At 37.8% G+C, this 23,758-nt stretch overlaps 2 protein-coding genes and 2 long non-coding RNA genes across 6 annotated transcripts in view; 1 reads left to right on the top strand and 3 right to left on the bottom strand.

Annotated features, from left to right (window-relative positions):
* Positions 1-23,758, top strand: part of LOC106093383 (uncharacterized) — a 171,500-nt gene that overhangs the window by 105,876 nt on the left and 41,866 nt on the right. The gene's annotated exons all lie outside the window — the stretch shown is intronic.
* LOC131996686 (uncharacterized) lies at positions 15,999-16,430 on the bottom strand. The gene is made up of 2 exons (XR_009397934.1): positions 16,114-16,430; positions 15,999-16,052 (listed from the first exon to the last, which is right to left on the bottom strand). It is a non-coding gene; the product is annotated as an uncharacterized LOC131996686 (long non-coding RNA).
* LOC131996971 (uncharacterized) lies at positions 16,520-22,163 on the bottom strand. Its single transcript, XM_059367183.1, has 3 exons — positions 19,947-22,163; positions 16,653-19,757; positions 16,520-16,561 (listed from the first exon to the last, which is right to left on the bottom strand). Exons 1-3 carry the CDS (start codon positions 22,161-22,163, stop codon positions 16,520-16,522), a joined length of 5,364 nt encoding a protein of 1,787 aa, XP_059223166.1.
* Positions 22,266-22,714, bottom strand: LOC131996687 (uncharacterized). Its single transcript, XR_009397935.1, has 2 exons — positions 22,381-22,714; positions 22,266-22,319 (listed from the first exon to the last, which is right to left on the bottom strand). It is a non-coding gene; the product is annotated as an uncharacterized LOC131996687 (long non-coding RNA).

The raw sequence follows: 23,758 nt of genomic DNA, 5'->3' as shown, positions 1-23,758 counted from the left end.
ATGGCTCTTAGGACACAGAGTGTGTATTTTTTATCCGATTTCGGTAAAATTTCTTTTAAATATTGTACAAATAGATTCACCTTTCATTATGGCTCCAATGTAGACCAATCTCAGGTGTTTATCAATGTATTTAGATGCCTCTCCCCTATGTCTGTTAAAGGAAATATTCAGATAGTTGTACTTTTTGCTATAGCCTCCATGTAATACGAAATGGTGAGTAATGTAAGCGCCCCCAATGAGAATAGTATAACCAATACATTATGTATTGGGTTAGAGCGCACAAAAAGTCGACTACTAACTTCCATATTGGCCGATCTTTCCATTTATCTTCTTGGTTCCCTGGATAAAGCAATTCTTGTCGGATTTGTTTGAACTATTGCAAGGTGGCTTTTGTTCTATCTTCCCATATCCGTACTAAGTATGGTTCAAATGGCTGCATGACCTAAAATAGCGCCCAAATAAATCCTTCTCCTTCAAAAAATTTAAATTTGATACCATTTCTTATCCGATAAGACTTTTCAAATTTTTTTTATTATTTTTACTATTAGCACGGAGTTTCTAACTTAGATTTTCTTTTTCGAGGTCAGTTTATAGTATTTAGAGCGCACAACAAGCTTAGATGTATGTCCATAGTGTCATGGGGAGCACAAATATCGGCACCCTGTTTCAACCTAACCTAACCTACCATTTGCTCAAAGAAATACATGAATATTGAATTAATAGTGACCGGTTAGACGATTTGTCGTATTTTCAGCTATCCTATACCAACACCACTTTGCCTGGATGATGTTAATATAATGACTTCTATTGAATTTCACACTCAAAGTATATAAAAAAAAATTGCCAATAATTTGATTCAAATTTTAATGGAGTATGGGTCTAATACAATATAGAAAACGCAAAACTATCACATTCCACGACCTGTCGGATATGGCAAAATGAGACGCACTCATACTCACCGATATCTACTGCTACTCAGAAACACCACATAGCAAAGCCAACCATTTGAACTGCTTTTGCTTGATCCCAACTTTAATGGCAAAACGCAAGGCAATGTGATATGAAAAGTTTTCAACTTTTAATGTTAAGGTGCCATTTTTTGTTGAACTGAATCTTTTGTTGCTGCTGTTGTTGTACTGGTATTCTTTTTGTTGTCAAGCTGTTCATTATTTGAATGAGGAATGACTGACGTGCAAAATGATGTCGTGTTGTTATGTCGTTGTCGCCGTCATCGTCATTTGCCGTTGCACATTGCCGATGGCCGAAAGTTGCTGTTTGTCAGACAAATGGATTGTTGTCGTCGTCGTTAGTGCTGCAATTGTTTGTAGGAAATTTGACGAAGACCGACAGAACAGTAAGACATGACATTCATCCATTCATTCGATCCGAGAAGGATCGTTTTATTGTGCTCATTTTAGTTTGGGCTTCGGTATTCTTGGTCGTGGTCGTCAGTATTACCATCGTCTTTTTATGCCATGATATGACAGAGATGTCGAGGTTGACTCTTTTTCTTTTTTTTAATTCAACGACTTGTTCTTATTCGCCGATTGTCCTCTTTTGGCAAAACTTGACTTAGAGATGAGGGCACTGAACGTCAATGTCGAAGATATAAGGGGTCAAGGCATGAAGAGAGTGGTATTCATAGTGGCAAAGAGAATATACAATGACAACTTATTTGCAAGAAATACTGAATATTGTAAAGTTAGAGCTTATTTATATGATTTTATTCACATGATTTTACGTATATCATAATATAAGCATAAGTTGTTACATCTATCAAAGGCAGTGACAAAAATTGAAAATAGTTGTAAATCCAAAAAATTGAAATTTGACTACGAACATTCCATTACGGGGGCCTAACTTCTCACATATCAATGAGAGCTATCCGATTCAAGTTTAAGCTCAATGATACAAAGCTTTACTCAAAATTTTAACAACCAGACACAACATTTCATTTCCCATAAACGAAATTTTCGACACGGTTAAGTTGGAGATTTGATTAAGTCAAAAACGCAAAATTTTTGTAATAAATGCATTCAAAAAGATTTGTGACGAACAACATGGTTTTGCTCAAGTGTTCGAATACAGACTGACATAGCTAAAACTAGTCAGAAAGTGGTTCTGAGTCGATTCGAATACTTATCAATAGCGCTGAGTTATTATACCCTATGCCATAGCGGTGTTACCAATTCAGACTGCAAACCAAAAATCAGACATTTGAGCTTGCCCCTCTGTACTCTCACTCCCTCATACTCTCTGCCAAGTGAAAAAGATATAAAAGATACAAAAGGAAACAGTTCATCTTTTCGTGTAGTAAAGCATCATTTGGTGTAAACAAAACATGTTTGACTTAAAAGTACCTAAAGAATTCACCTTAAACAAAGCGAATTTTACATCAAATTCACGACTAACGTCCAATTGTAGAGGGAAAGGTTATACAGTAACCATACAAATAGTACTTCCATAAGAAAATGGATTTGTTTATCAGAAATATATTTCAAACGATTTATTTTCTTGCGTTTGAAACAAAATTTTCCGAACTTGATGTGATTGAGCACCTCAAATTTAAAAAAAAAAAAAACGAAAACGTTACAAAATTACAGAATTATAGACAAAACTATTCGCCTCGGAAAAAATGTGTGAAAAAATGTGGTTTTCAAAAACCAAGGATTAATACCTACATGTCTAAAAGCTATCCAAATTCTTTTGTCACTGTCCTTCGGTTTCGGTTGTGAAAAGGATATCAGTTGCTGTTGTAACAGTAAATTTGATCAGTTATGCAGCCTTTCTGTTCACTAATTACAACTTCATATAGTTGCAAATGTATTAACATGTTAACCCTTCCGTTCTCTGAACGATATCAAAGGCATGTCAAAGGAAAAGTAAAATTTATTCTTTTCAGATTCACCATGGATCGTGTTTGTCAAGTTCTTTGCCGGTCTCTCTTTTTGCGCAAACACAAGATAATGGATAAGAATTGTTATGCCATTGGAACTGTATCAAGTTAAGCTCCGTTTCGGACCATTAATGAATTGAATGTTGAAGGCCAAGTAGAAGTCATTGTGCACAATTTCAGCCCACTAGAGTAAGAATTGCGCCCTTTATGGGCTCAAGAAGTAAAATCTGATCGGTTTATATAGGAGCTGTAGACAGATTCAGACACGTATGTTAAAGTTCTTTGTAGAAGCCGTTGTGCAAAATATCAGCCAAATCGGATAATAATTGCGCCCTCTAGAGGCTCAAAAAGTCAAGATCCCAGATCGGTTTATATAGCAGCTTTTTCAGTCGTTGGAAGTCATAACGAAAGACGTCGTGCCGAATTTCAGCCAAATCGGATAGGAATTGCGCCCTCTAGAGGTTCAAGAAGATCCCAAATCGGTTTATATGGCAGCTATACCAAGTTATGGACCTTTTAAACCATTTGAAAGTTAGCGTGCTTTCGGCTGACAGACGGACAGACAGATGGAAATGGCAAGATCGACATAAAATGTCATGAATATCAAGAATATATATACTTTATGGAGTCTAAAGCGAATATTTCGAGGAGTTACAAACAGAATGACGAAATAAGTATATCCCCATCCTATGGTGGAGGCTATAAAAATAATGCATATTTTTGTTTCGCTTTGTTTTGTTGTTGTTACCAAAATGAAACGGTCAAAATATTTTCAACATTAGGTTCTAAATTCGATTCTCTGTCGTTTAAATGCTAATTTCAAAACTCCCTCATTAAATGTGGATTTCAGAGCAAAACAACAAAATGGAACATTTATGTCCCATTCGTCCCCAAAGGGTTAAATTCGGCTGTGTAATAAGAGCTCTACTATACCACAGCTATATCCACATAGGGACCGATCTGTATTAATTTAATTCAGGTGTAAACGAATTTCAAATTTCCGAGAAATCGGGCAATAAATCCAATTTTTATAGTATTAAGACCCTAGTAACCCCCGGAAGATCGGTCTGTAAATAAACTTGTGGAGACCCCACAAGTCTCAATTATAACCCGATTTCATCTTGTTTGCAAATAGTTTTCCATCAATCTCTCGTGTTTTTGCTTGATTTTCTTCGTTATTTTGGCATTTCTAACATTTAAGACAGCCACCACATATGGCAGTTAAGCTCTCTTTGAGCATTTGTTGCTGTCGTATGTCGCTGGTGTTCATCAATGCGTCGTTGTGTTAAAAGTTGTACAAAGTCAACTTTTTGAGTTGAATTGTTGTCGTGCAAAAGAAAATTTATTTCCCTGTCAGCAACATAATAAACTAATATCTGAAGGGGCTATGTGGTGCAAGTAGGTACTGTTCATCAATCTTAATTCTACTGGTGCATGATGGTTCATCGTAGGCCAATGTTATAACTAAAATTCAAAAAGTTTAATAAAGCTTTCCAAACTGAAATTTCGTTTGAATAAAACCTTGCAAACCAGATATTAAATTAATAGCAGATTAAGTCAAAGTATTTCAGATTATAAAAGAAAATAGGGAGACAGATTGTAAAGGCCAAAATAAATTAAAAAATTAAATTAAAAATAAAATAAAATTGTCGCGGCAAAACATTGTCTTGGAAAAAACAGCTAAAAGTAAAAAAATAAATTTTAAAAATTAGTTGTTTAAGTAAAATAAATTATTGTATAACAAAAAACTACTGTCAAATGTTTCGTAACAATAAATTTGTCCAAATATGGTTTTGTTGCATTGTGTTGGGATTTTATTGGAAGCTTCTTAAAACTAGAAAATAAATTGCAAAGCTCTGTCTTCGTCCATTTAAGTTTTAGTTTACCAACTCCTCTTCAACGTCCATATTTCGAGTCTGTTTGCATGTTTTAATTAAAATAATACTCAAGGAATGTGTTGGCGGGGTTACCGTTGTCATTGTTTCTCATAATCGACAATTTACCATACTACTTATTTGGCATTGAACTTGAAACTCTTTACTTTCAATTTTTATTGTATTGAAGAAAAAAAAACTATGTGTTTTTTCATATCATTGCAATTAAAACATTTTCGAATGATTTGATTGAAAACATGTTAATAAGACAACACGGAAACGTGAAGATGACTAATGAGATAGAATTGAACAAAAAACGAACCACAAATTGGTTAGAAGACACATTTCGTATGGAATGAACGGCACAAATATATCAATAGCTTATGCCAATCATGATGGTATCATACAAGAAAGGAAACCATTCTTCGGAACAAAAAATAGATAAACATTTAAAATGTGTTTAAAGCAATTGCTCAGAAATGATTCTAAATTTGAAATGGTAATCTACGGTGAGCTAAAAAAAATGATATTTTTTTTGCTAAACATTTAAACAAAAGGAGAGCATAAACCACATTTTAAACAAAAAGAGAGCATAAACAGATGTTTTCTGTAGATGAAACAGAGCTCATTTTAACGAGTAAGACCACTATTGAAAAAAGTATGTAGTATAAATTATTGTTTATTGAGAAAAGTGTTTTCCAATCTTATAATTTCATCTCGTATAATATACAGGCAATATCGTTACACACAGAACTGGATAAAAACTTACTACATAATTGATGTGCTTAGATCTATAAAATGTATGTTATAAACAGGGATAAGTTCGACAGAACCGAATCTTATATACCCTTCACCTCAAAAAATCTTGAAAATAGTTCTAGAACATTTGAGCGGATACAGATTGTACACGAAAATCAAAATCGTCAAGGGTGTTTTCGAATAAGTACGAAAAATGTGAAGATCCAAGTGGCTTCCGAGGCCGATCCACGGGGCTTGAAAGTTGGTCACCTCGTAAGTGAAAAGGTTACAAAATTCTGCGAGCATTAAAAAACTATATGCAGATTGGTCCTTTCGGCTGAAAGCTGAGATTGGGCGGACCGAATCTTATATACCCTCCAACATGGATCACATCTCTTTTTATCCAAACAGGATAAAAGAAAATAATTGCTATGCTATTGGAGCTATATCAAGTTAAGGTCCGATTCGGACCATAATTATTTGAACGTTGGAGACCATAGTATAAGTCATTGTGTACAATGTCAACCAATTCGAAAAAGAATTGCGTTTCTTAAGGGCTCAATAAGTAAAATTGGAAAATCGGTTTATATGTGAGCTGCATCAGGTTTTAGCACGTTTCAGATTACGTTGTATACATTTTCAGCCAAATCTGATAATAATTGCGCCCTCTAGAGGCTCCCGAAGTCAAGATCCCCGATTGGTTTATAAGGCGGCTATAACAGGTTACGGACCGGTTTGAACAATATTTAGCACAGTTGTTGCAATTTATAAAAAACACGTCATGCTAAATTTCATCCAAATCGGATAAGGACTGCGCCCTCTAGTGGCTCAAGAAGTCAAGATTCAAGATCGGTTTATATGGTAGCTATACCAGGTTATGGACCGATTTGATCCATACTTAGCACAGTTGTTGGAAGTCATAACAAAACTCGCCAAGCAAAAATTTTAACCAACTCAGATAGCTTAAGAAGTCAAGATCAAGATCCGTTTATAAGGCAGCTGCTCCAAAACATGGACCGATATGGCTCATTTACAAACCCAACTGAACTACACTAATAAAAAGAATTTGTACAAAATTTCAAGCAAATTTTCATGACGAGACCGACTTTAAATATGACGATCAAGAATACATATATACTTTATTGGGTCTTAAATGAATATTTTGAAGAGTTACAAACAGAATGACGAAATTACTATACCCCCATCCTATGGTGGATGGTATAAAATTTTCGAATTTTTGAATTTTTTTCCAAAATAATGTAACATCCTTTGTTCTTTCATAAATTTGTTTTCTTTCTGTAGGAGTTTTTTTTTGTATTTTAAAGAGGACCAAACTTTGATGCGAACAATGCTGTGGAAGTGTTAAAGGCTCCTTTAAGCTTAGTATGTACCTTATTTTGGCCATCTGGAAGGCTTTTGTTCCCTCCACCATAGTATGGGGGTACACTTATTTCGTCATTCAATGACGAAATATTCGTCGAAAACCCCAAAAAGTATGTATATTCTTGATCGTCATGATATTTTACGTCGATCTAGCTGTCGAAAGCACGCTTAATTTCGAAGGAGTAAAGCTAGCCGCGTGAAATGTTGCACAAATACTTTTTATCAGTGTAGGTAGGTTGAGGTTGCAATGGGGCCATATCAGTCCATGTTTTGCAATGGGACCTATCAGTCCATGTCTATCCGATTTGGCTTAAATTTTGTATGAAGTGTTTTCTTATGACTACCAACAACTATGCTTAGTATGGCTCAAATCGGCCCTTGATTCATCAAGAACGAGTCTCCTTGCCTTGTAAAAACAGAGCTTCCAGCTGCGGAGCACTAGGTAGCTCTGGTGGAGATCCTGGACTTACCATAGCGGTATCATTTTTTTCGCAGATGAAAAGGATTCGCTCTTCTCTTTACATGTAGGTTGCGACCCTTCAGAAGAGTTAGTTGGATCAAAGTTATCTCTAGATCCTCATCCGACAGGGTCAAATCCCTCATTATGCTTGTTTTAACAACCTGCTCACTGAGTCCGATGCATTAGTAATAATCCCACATCTATATTAGATGCTTGTCAAGTTGTCTACATTGAGCGGTTAACTTCCTGTTCAGCGACTCAAGGTCTTGCAGGATAAGAGACTCCACCCTCATGAAAATCGGTTCAGATTAGGTATAGCTCCCATATATATGTTCATCCGATTTGCAGTAATAATGCAATCATACAATGCTGGCAACATTTGTGAGGTACTATGCTATGTAAAACTTCTCTCCAAAATGTGCAAAATGTGCCCATGAACATTCTCTCACTTGTGGCTTGCAAAGAGTGCCTTCAACAACAAATTTGTAATTTGGATCGTTGGGATTCAAAATTAATTGTTGCAGGAAAATTAACTACTTTCGCAGTAGCTTTTTCGACCAAAGTTTTTGTTTTTCAAAATTATTTTTAGCTGTGTTGAGAAGCAATATAAATGCATAGACCAAATAAAACCAAGCTTAATAAGGTAAATTACAACTCATGAGAGAAATCATTGTCCAAATATTTGCCTAATCGGATGAAAATTTAGTTACAATCAAGTGAAAACTAAGTTCCGAATCTACTTGCATAACTGAATATGTATTGAAATTCAAACTTTTTGTGTTGTCAAAATTTGTTGAACGCAAACGATCTAAAATGTACCAATATTTTTTTAAATGTTAAACAAAATGAGATTCTTGTACCAACTCTCTTTCTTCTTTCCCCTGAAAGCAGCCGCCAGAGAAGTTAGTATAAAAAAATCGTATAAATGTAAACAAAACCATTTTGAAAATAATTTTGCAGTTTATACATATAGATATGTACATTTTATTTATAAGTATTTTCTTCTCGACATTTTTGTTGCTCTGAGCAAAGACATTTCAAGGCCACTGGACAACGAAATGCCAAAATATTTTTAAACGCTCAAAGTATTTATATCGAAATTGAAGGTTGTCAATTTATAATAAATTTTTAAATTTTCTTTAATAAAAAAAATTAAAACAAAAATCATTGATGCTGTCCGCACCGAGTCCAATCATATACTCGTATTATTGATTTAATATAAGACTTGAGACTTTTCGTTTCTAAAAATCAATAAATCAAAAACTCAAGAAAACTAATACTGTTGTAGTCGAAATGACAGAGAACCAAAACGATGATCATCACCGAAATAAAGATGACGATGAAAGAGGGGAGAAAAATGAAAAATAGAAAAAGTTCCCATAAAACATCTTAATACATATCCGCCTGGCTAGCTCATTCATTGGTGACTGGGTGAATCGATAAATCTGGAAATCGTTAGCATACAAATCTCAATATGTTTTGTCAATTTTTATGACATTGTGAGGTCATTCAATTAAGCGGCTTAAGATCAAAAGGCGGTTTAATGTTGTTTCTATTTCGAATTTAGCCGGGAGCTGTGCGCTCGCTTAGATACCGGCAAACCGATATAAGCCACAAACAGCGACTGACATCGCAGCAGCAAATGATTTCTGGTAACAGCCACATCACCCATCACTACCACCACCGGCAACATATGATATGATATTATAGTCTGGCCGTATATTTTTCTGGCATACTAGAGACTCATTGTCCGAAAAGGCAATTTCATCAGGCGATGCTCTCACAACATTGTTCCATAATGTTTTTTTTTTTTTTTTTTTAATTTTGTCGATCATTTAATATTTTTGTTATGTTTTTTTTTAATTTTTTTGTTCAGCTCTCAAACACAGAAGAAGGCTCAATTTGAATAGCTAATGGTTTCTCTAGAGCCCAGAAGCGGCTTTTGTTAAATCACAAAGGCTTAGCGACTTTGCCAACATAGTCGTCTAATGGTCTATGAGATGTCATAAATGTTGTTAATGTCCATTCAGTTGACAACTATCATTTTTGGAGGAGTAAGCAACAAAAAACACCCATACAAATACATCATCAAAATCCAGATGGAATGTTGTTAAAATTTATGTAAAAAAAGGGTTTTACAACTATGTTTTATTAGTTTATCTAAAATATGAATAGATATGATTTTGTAAACTTTTATTAGAGAAAAAGTATAGAAATAATAAATGGAATGAATGTACATATGAATAATAAAGGGTGATTTTTTTGAGGTTAGGATTTTCATGCATTAGTATTTGACAGATCACGTGGGATTTCAGACATGGTGTCAAAGAGAAAGATGCTCAGTATGCTTTGACATTTCATCATGAATAGACTTACTAACGAGCAACGCTTGCAAATCATTGAATTTTATTACCAAAATCAGTGTTCGGTTCGAAATGTGTTCATTCACCGTAACGTTGCGTCCAACAGCATCTTTGAAAAAATATGGTCCAATGATTCCACCAGCGTACAAACCACACCAAACAGTGCATTTTTCGGGATGCATGGGCAGTTCTTGAACGGCTTCTGGTTGCTCTTCACTCCAAATGCGGCAATTTTGCTTATTTACGTAGCCATTCAACCAGAAATGAGCCTCATCGCTGAACAAAATTTGTCAAAATTTGAACACATTTCGAACCGAACACTGATTTTGGTAATAAAATTCAATGATTTGCAAGCGTTGCTCGTTAGTAAGTCTATTCATGATGAAATGTCAAAGCATACTGAGCATCTTTCTCTTTGACACCATGTCTGAAATCCCACGTGATCTGTCAAATACTAATGCATGAAAATCCTAACCTCAAAAAAATCACCCTTTATAACAAAGACATAAATTAGAAATTATATCGCTTGAATTTAAAAATTCTGGACTGTATTTGGAAATGACATGACATTTAGATGGATGATTTATGTAGCAAAAAGGTGCAAGATGTAAAATCGAAAAATTGTTCGTAGTTAGGTAAGAATGGCAGTCTATTTTCAAAATAGACTCACTTAGGCTATTAAAGTCCATTGTGATACCATAGTAGCATCAGACCAGACCTCAGGTAGGAATCGAATCCACGACCTCCACATTGGAAACCGAACACCTTACCAACTTGGCAAAAGAAACGTCCTTGTTCTGAGGTTGTGAAAAGAATATTTTCTATAACAGTTGATAGCAACGTTGGCCAGGATAACACCCAATAAACCGCTTGAGTAAGGTCTTAAAATCGTACTACAAATGAAGATTTGGCAGCCCGAAAAGTTTTCAAAATACCAAGGTGATTAAGGGCCCTGATTGCCCAACCGAGGACCTTGAGTTTTGTACTTTATCTCGTTAACATTCGAGTTCCACCCATTCAAAATTGGGGAGTATTCATTTTCTTACTCCGTTTGCAACACATCGAAATATCCATTTCCGACCCTATAAAGTATATATATTCTTGGCCGGAGTAAAAATCTAAGACGATTTAGACGATTTGTGCGTCCGTCCGTCTGTTGAAGTCACGCTACAGTCTTTAAAAATAGAGTTATTGAGCTGAAACTTTGCACAGATTCTTTTTTTTTTGTCCATAAGCAGGTTAAGTTCGAAGATGGGCTGTATCGGACTATATCTTGATATAGCCCCCATATAGACCGATACACCGATTTAGAGTCTTAGGGTCATAAAAATCACTGACTTACCGACCGATCTCTCGATTTAAGGTCTAGGGCTCATAAAAGGCGATTTTATTGTCCGATGTCGCCGAAAATTGGGCCAGTCAGTTGTGTTAGGCCCTTCGACATCCTTCTTCAATTTGGCCCAAATCGGTTCAGATTTGAATATAGTTGCCATATAGGCCCACTAAAGCCAATTTGCTGAAATTTGGGACAGTGAGTTGTGTTAGGCTCTTCGACATCCTTCTCCAATTTCGCTCAAATCGGTTCAGATTTGGATATAGCTGCCATATAAACCGATCCGCCGATTAAAGGTTTTAGGCTCATAAAAGGCGCATTTATTGTCCGATGTCGCCGAAATTTGGGACAGAGAGTTAGGTTAAGCCCTTTGACATACTTCTGCATTATGGCACAGACCGGTCCAGATTTGGATATAGCTGTCATATTTTCGCTACCATATGCCGATCTCTCGATTTAAGGTTTTGGACGCATAAATGGCACATTTTTTCCGATTTTGCCAAAATTTGGGACAGTTAGTTGAGTCAGATCCTTCGACATTCTTCTTCAATTTGTCTTAGATCGGTCCAGATTTGGATATAGCTGCCTTATAGACCGATTTCTCGATTTAAAGTCTTGAGCTAATAAAAGGCGCATTTACTGTCCGATGTCGCCTAAATTTGGAACAGCCAGTTGTGTTAGGCCCATATAGACCGAACCGACGATTTATGGTCTTAGGCCCATAAAAGCCACATTTATTATCCGATTTTGGTGAAATTTGGGACAGTGTGTTGTGTTAGGCCCTTCATTATCTTTCTTCAATTTGGCCCAGATCGGTCGAGATTTGGATATAGCTGCCTAATAGACCGATCTCTCGATTTAAAGTCTTGGGCCAATAAAAGGCGCATTTACTGTCCGATGTCGCCGAAATTTGGGGCAGTGAGTTGTGGTAAGCCCCTAGATATACTTCTGCAATATGTCACAGATCGGCTCAGATTTGGATATAGCTGCAATATAGACCGATCTCTCGATTTAAAGTTTTGGGCCCATAAAAGGAGCATTTATTGTCCGATTTCACCGAAATTAGGGATAGTGAGTTGTGCAGTGCCCTTCGAAATACTTCTTTAATTTGGCCCAGATCGGTCTAGATTTGGATATAGTCCGATCCCTCGATTTAGGGTCATAGGCCAATAAAAGCCACATTTATTATCCGATTTTCCTGCAATTTGGGACAGTGAGCTGTGCCAGTCCCTTCGGCATCCTTCGTCAATTAGGAAGAGATCGGTCCACATTTGCATATATGTGCCATATAGACCGATCCGCTGATTTAGGGTCTTAGGCCCATAAAAGGCCTAATAATATTTATAATCCGATTTTGCTGAAATTTGGTACAGTGAGTAGTGTTAGGCACTTCGACATCCTTCGTTAATTTGGCTCAGATCGGTCCAGATTTGGATATAGCTGCCATATAGACCGATCTTCCGATTTAGGGTCTTAGGCCAATAAAAGGCGCATTTATTGTCCGATGTCGCCGAATTTTGGGACAGTGATTTAAGTTAAGCCCCTTGACATACTTCTGCTTTATGGGACAAACCGGCTTAGATTTGGATATAGCTGCCATATAGACCGATCTCTCGGTTTTAGGTTTTGGGGCCATCAAAGGCGCATTTATTGTCCGATGTCGCCGCAATTTGGGACAGTGAGTTGTGTTATCCCCTTCGACATTCTTCTTCAATTTCACTCAGATCGGTCCAGATTTGGATACAGCTGCCATATAGACCGATATCTCGATTTGAAGTCTTGGCCGCATAAAAGGTGCGGATTATAAATCCGATTTCACTAAAATTTGACACAGTGACTTATGTTAGGCTTTATTTTTAGATATAGCTACTAAAAGGATCAATATTTTGGTATGCACAGTTGAACAATGACTTGTACTTATTAGTACTTGGTCCAAATCGGAACATATTTCGATATAGCTGCAATGGGGCATAAGGTATGCATTTTTCACCGGATTTTGACGAAAGGTGGTTTGCATATACAACCGAGGTGATGGGTATCCAATGTTCGGCCCGGCCGAACTTAACGCTTTATTACTTTTTTTTTTTTTTTTTTTCTTGCGATTCTATCCCAAAGTGCGTCGAATGAAAGTGCAAGAGTTAGCTGAAGTCACAGGCATTTCAAAAATTGCTGTTCATAGTACTTTGACGGAAATTTTGATTATGAGAAATCTCTGCGATAGATGGGTGCGCGTTTGCTCTCAATACAACAGAAACAGCGCTTTAAGGATGTTTCAATCGAGTAATTGGCAATGTTTCACCACAACAAAGAAAAGCTTTTAGCGGGGATTTGTCACCATGGATAAGAAGTGGGTCCACCATTTTACATCAGCAAAAAATGAGCAGTTAAATCAATGCACTGAAATGGGAATTGTATCCAAAGAAGTTAAAATAGTTCCATCTGGATCTACAGGCAAACCATATGCTGTGCTTTTGAGATACGCGGCAATAATTTTTATTGATTACCTTCAAAAACCAAAAACTATTAATGCTGACTTAATTCACAGTTTGAGTAATAAAATTAAAGAGAAAGGTCTCACTATGCGAAAAAAACGTGTTGTCAATGCAATAATTTACAAATCCACCTTTTCGATTCCAAAGATCCATTAATTGAATTTCGAAAAGCAACGCGCACCGTTTTCGCCAAATTTTGCTCCCTCGAAATATTTTTTATTTTCAAATTAAAAAAAAATGGTTAGGCGGAAAAATAATTTCAGTAATGAAGAGATGGGAGTTGCGGCTTATGGCAAAACAAATTTTATAGCAGACTTACTACAAATCTAATGAAAATCGCTGGAAAAAGTATATCGAAATAAAAGGAGATTATGTAAGGGTCTCTTCGAATTCTAATTGAAGGATCGATTTATATGAGAACTTAATAAATGTATCTATCAAAACGATATAAAAGCGGACATGTTTTTTTACTGCTCCTGTTAGATTTCATTTATCTTCCAATATACATCTAAAAGGCTGTGACAATAAGTGAATGTTTGTAATGAAAGTGTTAAAAAGACTGAAAAGACGTCATGTTCTACATCTCCCCTTTATGTAAAATTTGCCCAAGAACATTCCCTTAAGGAACAGGGACAAACTTCCGATTCAAGTTAAGCTCAATGACAAGGGGTCTCCTTTTTATAGCCGAATCCGAACGGCATGCCACAGTGCGACACATCTGTGTGGAGAAGTCTTTACATTGCTGATATACCACTTTTATACTCTCCACCATAGGGTGGGGTAAACAAATTTCGTCATTCTGTTTGTAACACCTCGAAATATGCGTCTAAGACCCCATAAAGTATATATATTCTTGATCGTCATGACATTCTAAGTCGATCTAGCCATGTCCGCCCGTCTGTCTGTTGAAAGCACGCTAACTTACGAAGGAGTAAAGCTAGCTGCTTGAAATTTTGCACAAATACTTTTTTGTAAATGAGCCAAATTGGTCCACGTTTTGATATAGCTGCCATAAAAATAGATCTTGGGTCTTGACTTCTTGAGCCTTTAGAGGGCGCAATTCTCGTCCGATTTGATTGAAATTTTGCAACTGTACCAATTATGGTTCAAATCGGTTCATAACCTGATATAGCGGCCATATAAACCGTTTTGGGATCTTGACTTCTTCAACTTTTAGAGGGCGCAATTCTCGTCCGATTTGACCGAAATTTTGCAACTGTACCAAATATGGTTCAAATCGGTTCATAACCTGATATAGCGGCCATATAAACCGTTCTGGGATCTTGACTTCTTTAACTTTTAGAGGGCGCAATTCTTATCCGATTTGACTGCAATTTTACATGAGGTGTTCTGTTATGCTTTTCAACAACTGCGCTTAGTATGGCGCAAATCGGTAAACAACCTGGTATGGCTGCCATATAAACCGATCTGGGATACTGATTTCTTAAGCCTCTAAAGAGCGAAATTCTCACCCGATTTACCACCGTTTTTGTACAACGGGTTCTCTCGTGACCTTCAACATACGTGTCTAATATGATCTGAATCGATCCATAGCTTGATACTGCTCCCATATAAACCGATCTCCCGATTTTGCTTCTTGAGCCCCTACAAGGCGCAATTCTTATCCGAATGGACTGAAATATTACACAATGACTTCTGCAATGTTCAGCATTCAATTCATTTATGGTTCGAATCAGACTATAACTTGATATAGCTCCACTAACATAACAGTTCTTATTGCTTTTTCTTTGTTCGCCGTAAAAGAGATACCGCACAAAGAACTCGACAATTGCGATCCATGGTGGAGGGAGGACGATTCGGCCCGGCCGAACTTAGCACGCTCTTACTTGTTTCAAATGACATAGTATCTCACAAATGTCGCCAGCATTAGAGGGGAAAAACCACCGTTGATAATTTTTTCTGATGTTTTCGCTAAGATTCGAAACCAGAAGTTCAGCGTAATAAGCGGACGTGTTAACCTCTGAGCTATGGTGGACTTCTGTATTTTGGTTGTGGTGTTTATTTTTTCAAAGGGTGATGTTCATCAGCTGTTTACTATTTGTACAGCTTGGGTCGGCTTCAGAGAGTACGCCAATCGAAACTTCAGTGAACTGACTCCCCGCTCAAATGTGACAGTGCCGAGAGAAAATTCCGAGACAGCAGCCGCTGGTTTTATACCAGCCGGTCGATTACCCCAAATGCGGCCAATTTCTCGGCGCAGGCAGTGGTACTCGGAGATGAGAGTGAAATCAACAGGGTAGTCAACGAATATAAGTGGAATTTGTGGCTGGAACACTTGGAGAAATGAAACATAGGTACCGCTTGGGCGAGCTGTGGTCTACTATTAAGACACTCTCGAACCCCGGTGAACGGGACGACAGGGCCTCAGTCACATTTGGAGACGCAACCGTGACTGATCCCAAGTATTGCGAGATGTAGCGCCCAGGCTAGGAAAACACTTATTTTGAGTGATCCAAAACTGATTTTATTTCAATTGGTGACAACACTAAAATCTAAAATTCATATATATATTTAATTCACGCTTAAATGTAACTGTTCACGGTGTCATCTTACATTTGTGTTTGGCTGGGGCTTAGTCTGGCGCACTTCTCTCAATTTGTTTGGCAATATTAAAAAAATACTTCCTACTAGCAATGGTTGACGACCATTCACATGTAGATTCATCTGCAAAAGGACAGAGTCATCGCTGATTGCCTATGACAGATGCTCAGCTAGTCGAGTACCAGATTGCCAAAAATGAGATGACGTCTTGTAATCATATGCGTAGTTAGTGGGCAGAGTGCATAATTAGTGCACCACGCAACATTCCCCCCCTCGTAAGCCTCGTGCTGAAAGCTTGGGGTTTACTTCATGACATCCAGTTTTGCCAATTTTACTACAGGCCGAGTCACGAGGCCTTTCATTGTCTTAACCACCGCACTGCGCACTTGTTGATCTTTACCTTTGTGTACGTCTATTACTACACCCTTTGGCCACAATCCTCTCTTGCTGCTTTCGTCGACTACAATTACAATGTCTCCAATGACAATGGGCTCGGCACTTTTCGTGAACCATTTGGAGCGCCTAGTTAGATTTGGCAAGTACTCTCTCACCCATCGCTTCCAAAATTGGTCTGCCAATTGACCAGCAATTTTAAAATGTTTAAACAAAATACTTCCACCATCGTCTTCACTCCCCCTTTCGCGTATGCCACTTGAAGAGCCGAGCAAAAAGTGGTTCGGAGTCAATGCTTCGGCCTCTTCAGTTTCGAGTGGAACATAAGTGAGCGGTCTTGAGTTAATTATATTCTCAACATCTGCCATCGCTGCTCTCAGAGTCTCTTCTCTCAAACTTGCATGAGGTAATATTTCCATTAAGACAGACTTCACTGACCGAACCATCCTCTCCCATGCGCCACCCATATGCGGAGAAGCCGGTGGTATAAAACGCCATTCAATCTCTGGATAACTGTATTCCAATTCGTTTGCAGAGATATTTTCTATTTCTTTTGACAACAAACGACTTGCCCCTCGAAAGTTTGTCCCATTGTCTGATAGTATTCGTTTAGGAGTACCACGTCGGCTGACAAACTGCTTAAAAACCAACATAAACGAGTCCGTAGAGAGAGATGGTGCAATCTCCAAGTGAATGGCTCTAACTGTTAAACAGGTGAAGAGTACACCCCACCTTTTTTCTCGTCGACGCCCAACTGTCACATCGAATGGTCCAAAATAGTCAACGCCAGTGTACGTAAATGGACGAGTAAATGCAGCTACTCTTTCTGAAGGTAGGTCGCCCATCTCTGGAGAACAAGGCATCACAAGTTTGTTTTTGCAGGCCTGACAATCTTTTGCAACAGAGCGCACTAGTGCTCGCAGTCCCGGTATCCAATACTTCTGCCGAACTTCGTTAACAACGATTTCATTGTGGTGATGATGGTAACGTCGATGATAAAAGTCAACCAGAAGTTTTGAAACGATGTGTTTCCGTGGGAGAATCGCAGGTCGTTTTGTTTCCATGGATACACTCTCTGCCGCGTCAATTCGCCCTTTCATTCGCAGTACTCCCATTTCGTCCAGATATGGTGAACATTTAAAGAGTAAACTTTTTCGGGAGATTTGTTTGGTTTTTAGTTTTAAACAACTTATTTCTTCGCTAAAGGCCTCTTCTTGACAGTTTCGGAATATCAGTAATTCAACACTATGCATCTCGGTTATGTTTAATAGCATTTTCAAAACTGCAGATTTCTTGTCATGTTTAACAATTGATTTCAAGAATTTCAAGACGTACGACTGAGTACGTCGCAGCTTTTCCCATTTGCTGAACCTTGTTGGATCAGCACATATGTCAAATAACGTTAAAGTTGGAGCGTGTCTCTCCTCCACGTGACACAAAATCTCAAATTCTTTGTGATCAGTGTTTGAAAATGTAGTTGTGGGCCAACAACTTTCTTCTGACCGTAAAAATGATGGGCCGATGAACCATCTACCCGTGCTGTCAAACTCTGGAATCTTGGACCACTTTGTGCCTTCGTCTGCCACATTCTCTGCGGTTGGGACCCATCTCCATTCTTTAACAGTCGAATTTTCCAATATTTCGCCAATACGGAGTGCAACGAATTGCTTAAATTTCCGTGCATCCGAACGAATCCAATATAATAAATCCTTCGAATCGGACCAAAATTGTCTCTTGTTAATTCTAATTGATTGCTCCTTGATTATATAATCTGACATTCGAAGACCAATTATGGCTGCCATTAGTTCCATTCTAGGAATAGAGATAGGTTTCAATGGCGCCACACGCGTTTTTGATCCTACCAGAGTACATCTGACTTCAGAACCAACTTGGGCACGAATATATGCTACGGCTGCATACGCATTCTCGCTAGCGTCCACAAAGACGTGTAGCTGAATGTCTTGGCTTTGGCACGCCAGTTGATAGCATCGTGGTATTCGAATATCTCCAATTGAGTTGATGTGCAGCGTCCATTGTGCCCACATTTGACGTTCTTCATTTTTAATAGGTTCATCCCAAGAGACACCTGATCGCCACACATCTTGTAATATTATTTTGGCATAAATGAGGTAATTACCCAAGAACCCTAAAGGATCAAAAATTTGCATAATAACACGTAGCATTCGCCTTTTAGTTATGGGCTCTCTTTCGCCAGTTAAATCTGAGGTAAATTTCTTTATAAAAGTGAATTCATCAGTTTGCGGAAGCCACCACATTCCCAGAATTTTTTCGTGTTCTGGTTCGGAAGGCTGAATACATTTTTTAAGCTGTGCAGTTTTACCAGTTAGACTCTCTAGTACATAAGCTGAATTCGAAATCCAATTTCTCATTTCGAATCCTCCCTCTTTATGGATGTCTCTGACAGCTGTTGCTAAAGCAATCAATTCCTCTTCTGTTTCGCAACTATGTAGCCAATCGTCTACAAATTTATTTTCGATTATGGCAGCCACCGCAGTGGGGTATTCATCGACAAATCGGTTTGCGTTCTTGTCTTTAACATAATTCGCAAGCGAGGGGGAACAAGAGGCACCAAAAGTCATAACCTGCATGCAGTAAACATCAACTTCTCTTGAGGGCTCACCTTCTCGCCACAAAAACATCTGTGAAAATTGATCTTCCTTTATTATCTTAATTTGGTGGAACATTTCTCGGATATCGCCGCACACCGCAATTGGCTTTTCCCGAAATCTCAACAGTATTCCAATTAAAGACCTTAGTAAATCGGGGCCTTTAAGAAGACATGTATTTAAAGAGATATCGTCAACTTTGGCGGCGGCATCCCAAACTAATCTCGTCTTATTTTTATTAATGTTTGTTACGGTGAAGATCGGTATAAACCACGATTTGCCTCCTATTGTCGCTTCACCTTTTTTAAGTTTTCTGACGTAACCCTTTTCTTCGTACTCTCTTATTTTGTCGACTAAAAAGTTTTTTAAGTTTGGCTCTTTCAACATTTTGCCTTCCAAACATTTTAAGCGCCGCATTGCCATAGGAAAAGAATTGGGTAGATTAAATTCACTATACCTCCACAAGAGACCTGTTTGCCATCTTTTCTCTTCATAGCAATATGTTGTAGTTGTCTCCATGATTTGTAGAGCACGCTCGTCGTCTCGCGAGTGTAAAGCTTTCTTCAAAGGGGTAACCCCGACCGCATCTAAAGAGAAGTAATGTCTCATTAGCTCATCCATTTTTTCTGCCTCTTGCTGAGAGTTTAGTCAATCGCAAATGTGGAATATATTATTTGGTACAAAACCTTTGGCGTTCCTTCGTCCATACACTGCCCATCCTAGCCTACACTTCACAGCCATTAGCTCACTGTTCTCGCTTTCACAAATTTCTAAAGGGGCCCCAAGTTTTGCATTATCAAGACCTATAATCATTCTCGGCCTGACTTGAGAATACGGCTTTAGTGGCAAGTTACGCAGATATTTACAAGATTCTATCATTTTTGGCTCAAGCGACTGTTCTGGAAGATCTAAGCTTTCGATAGTTCTAACATTCTTTAAATCATATTTTTGGTATCCGGGGTCTTGCGAGGAAATCCTTAGCGTAAGAGTTTTTGAGTGTGGATAGCATTTGCTGATGTCTCCCGTCCATCGAAGACATAACTCTTCTGAGGGTCCGTCAATATCGAGCTCCGCAGCGATTTCACTTTCCATCAGCGTGCACGCTGCACCTTCATCGATGAGAGCCCAGGTATTAATGCTCTTTTGCTTGCCGTACAAAGTTATGGGAACATATCGAAAAACTGCCACCTTTTGTTGCTTATTATGGAATAGGACAGCTGTTTCTGTGCTTTTAGATACATCCAATTTTGGTTTTTGACTCGAACTATTTTCATGGAGAAGAACATTATGGGGCAATTTGCAGTCATCAACACCACAGGCCTTTTTAAAATAGCATCGTCGAAGCGCATGCTTTCCAAAACAGCTAAAACACAATTTGTTTCTTCTAACAAATTCCCATCTTTCTCCAATTTTAAGGGAGCTAAATTGTGGGCAATTCGCAAGTTTGTGTTCATCGCTGCATTTAAGACACAGCGCATTACGTACATTTTCGGTTGCCTGACTCCCGTCTTCTGAATGCGATGAACTATTATTTTGGGTTTGAACACCGTGAAACATTACACGCTCTTTCCCCTGCCTTCGATTCGTCTTGTTTTCTCCATTGTCATCATACTTAAATCCAAACGTTGTCACCTGGCTGGCACATGTCGCTAAATTGAACAACCATTGATCAAACGAGAGAAGATTCACCCGACCACAAGACAAACTATGACGACCCCATTCGAGTTTCATACTAGATGGCAATTTGGAAAGCAAATCATTTAGCAGCATCGGGTCTACCAGGTAGTCGTTGAGTCCAATTGCGTGAATTATTGAGCAATAATTTTGAACTGCAAGAGCTAATGAAATTAAGGTGTTTAAATTGTCCAAACGAACCTTTGGTTCTTCTCGCAATTTTGTTTGAAGAGTTTGGTGTATGACGTCAGGTCGGCCAAATAACATTTGCAATGTACTTATCGCGAGACCAACAGTGGATGGCATCATTAATTTGCCCCTTACTGCTTCTAGAGCTGGACCTTTTAAGCACTTTTGAAGCCTAATTAAATTTTCCTGATTGGTAAATCCACATCGTTCTGTTGACTGCCAATAATTTGTTATAAAAACAGGCCATTCTTCTGGCCGACCGGAGAATATCGGCAAATCTTTTGACATAACATGTCGAGCAGCGATCTGCGATGACGTCATTGAAACATTCATCGGTACAGTGTTATTGAATTGAGTGTTGTTGTTTAAAAAGGTGTCTGATGACGTCACGGTTGGCTGTGCATATGCAGTAGACAGAATGGGCTGAGAAAATATGGGGGTTGTATCAAACATGTTGGGGTTCGACAAGAAGTTAGCACTGTTTGAACTGACATATGCACTTGATGATATGAAGGTTTGTATTGGCTGTTGCGGCAGAGCAGCAGAGAAATAGAGACTTGGTTGCAGAATATTTGAAGATGGATTTCTCGCGACGCTGCTTGCGTTATGACAAACTATGTTGTTGTTGGCATTAAATTCAACTATTGGAACTGGTTCTTGTATGCAATTGTTGGAGGGAGAAGACTGATAATTTTTACCGTTATTAATTTGGGTTGAACTTAAAAAATTATGTTCTGACAACCCGTACATTGTCGCATTACTTGTACTTTGCATTTTATTGATGGATGTGGAAATTGGCAGACCCTGGAAATTATTTATATACGAAACATGCGACTTACTTGGATGTGGTATATATGGGGGGAATTCGTAATTTACCCCTGACACTGGAATTGTTGGCTGCCCAAAAGGTTTATTGATGTACGCAAGTTTAGGAACAGCACCTCCGGTGGGTGTAGTGTCGTCGAATGCAATTGTGCTGAAGGCAGATGCGGTGTCGATGGAAGCTGGTACAGTGTCATTTGAAGCAGCAGCGGTGGTCAACGTCGAGTTACAGGTGGTGGCATCACCGAGGGGGGAAAATACATCAGATGGACAGTTAGCGGCTGGTATGTTGTTGGTGTTTGGCACCGGCGGACTTGATAAACCAATTGGCTGAGGCTCCTTCTCTTGATTTTCCATGACAAGTCCGATTGGCACACACGGGCAAACACTCCGACAAGGATATTAAAACACAAATATTTTAGGATATTGCGAGATGTAGCGCCCAGGCTAGGAAAACACTTATTTTGAGTGATCCAAAACTGATTTTATTTCAATTGGTGACAACACTAAAATCTAAAATTCATATATATATTTAATTCACGCTTAAATGTAACTGTTCACGGTGTCATCTTACATTTGTGTTTGGCTGGGGCTTAGTCTGGCGCACTTCTCTCAATTTGTTTGGCAATATTAAAAAAATACTTCCTACTAGCAATGGTTGACGACCATTCACATGTAGATTCATCTGCAAAAGGACAGAGTCATCGCTGATTGCCTATGACAGATGCTCAGCTAGTCGAGTACCAGATTGCCAAAAATGAGATGACGTCTTGTAATCATATGCGTAGTTAGTGGGCAGAGTGCATAATTAGTGCACCACGCAACACCAAGAGATGCACCAGGTTGTTTAGCCGTCAATTAATTGTGCATCCCGAGAGTGACAGGGCTAGTAGGAGAGCCATTCGTCGTATCCATTGTCTCCGAGCCGAAGAACAGCCATCACAATTTAACGTGGGTCAGAAATGGATATTTCGATGTGTTGCATACAAATTGACTAAATGAATTTAAGCCCCACCCTATGGTGGTGGGTACAAAAATTGATTTTTCTAAATTTTCAATGTTCTATAATTGAAATAAGGTTTATATTTTCTGGCCGTATTTATTTTAGATTTATGTGGTGTAAATCACGTTTTATCGCCTTTGCATTGGAAATTTATCCAGCATAGTTTCGCTTTGTATTGCTTGGAACTTAAATAAGACAAGCCAAATGCCAGTATTTAGTACTATATAAGGCTTAAAGATTAATTTTCAAGCGATTACAATTTCCAACAACTATTGTATGTGTGTTAAGCCAAAGCATGTTGTTAATACAATACATTGGTCAGAGCCATGTATCTAAATGCACTTTTTAAAGGTGTCATTAAGTAGCGGATTTTTTGTTTTTATTGAATTTCCAACAACTTTACCTATTGAAATATCTTTTATTTTTTTATTAGTACCTGCTAAACACCAGTTATGGGCGGCAATAATTGGTTTTAAATTTATGACAACGTTTTATTATTTATGGATCTTTGGGAAAGCCAAAATCAATAGACATTTTTTTCAAATCTAGGTTATATTTTATTGACATATTTTTGTTGAATTTTTCTTTTTAGGTAAGCGTGCGAGCGAAAGTGTGTTGTCCCTAGGAAAAGCTTATGTGGTAAGAAATAAAAAAAAATTAAATAAATTTTATAATCTCTCAACAGTATTTTTCACAAGTATTCAATAAATGACTTATTCCAAGATTTTGTAGAGTTAACGACTTTAAGAAAGTTATGAACAGCATTGCTAAGATTGTATATTGAAATTTTTTTTATAGTAAAATAGATACATATTGACAAAATATTGATTATTTAAATTTACTACAGACTGTTGTATAAAATTTAGTAGCGAAAAGTTTTTCGGTAAACATAAAACAATAAAACAACGAAGACGAAATATGGTTCCACACTTTTAAGACAATCAAATTT

The sequence above is a fragment of the Stomoxys calcitrans genome, chromosome 4 (genome assembly GCF_963082655.1).
Source record: "Stomoxys calcitrans chromosome 4, idStoCalc2.1, whole genome shotgun sequence".
NCBI classification, from domain to species: Eukaryota; Metazoa; Arthropoda; class Insecta; order Diptera; family Muscidae; genus Stomoxys; species Stomoxys calcitrans.
The sequence above is the reverse complement of the archived record's forward strand: the minus strand, read 5'-3'. Positions and strand labels throughout refer to the sequence as shown.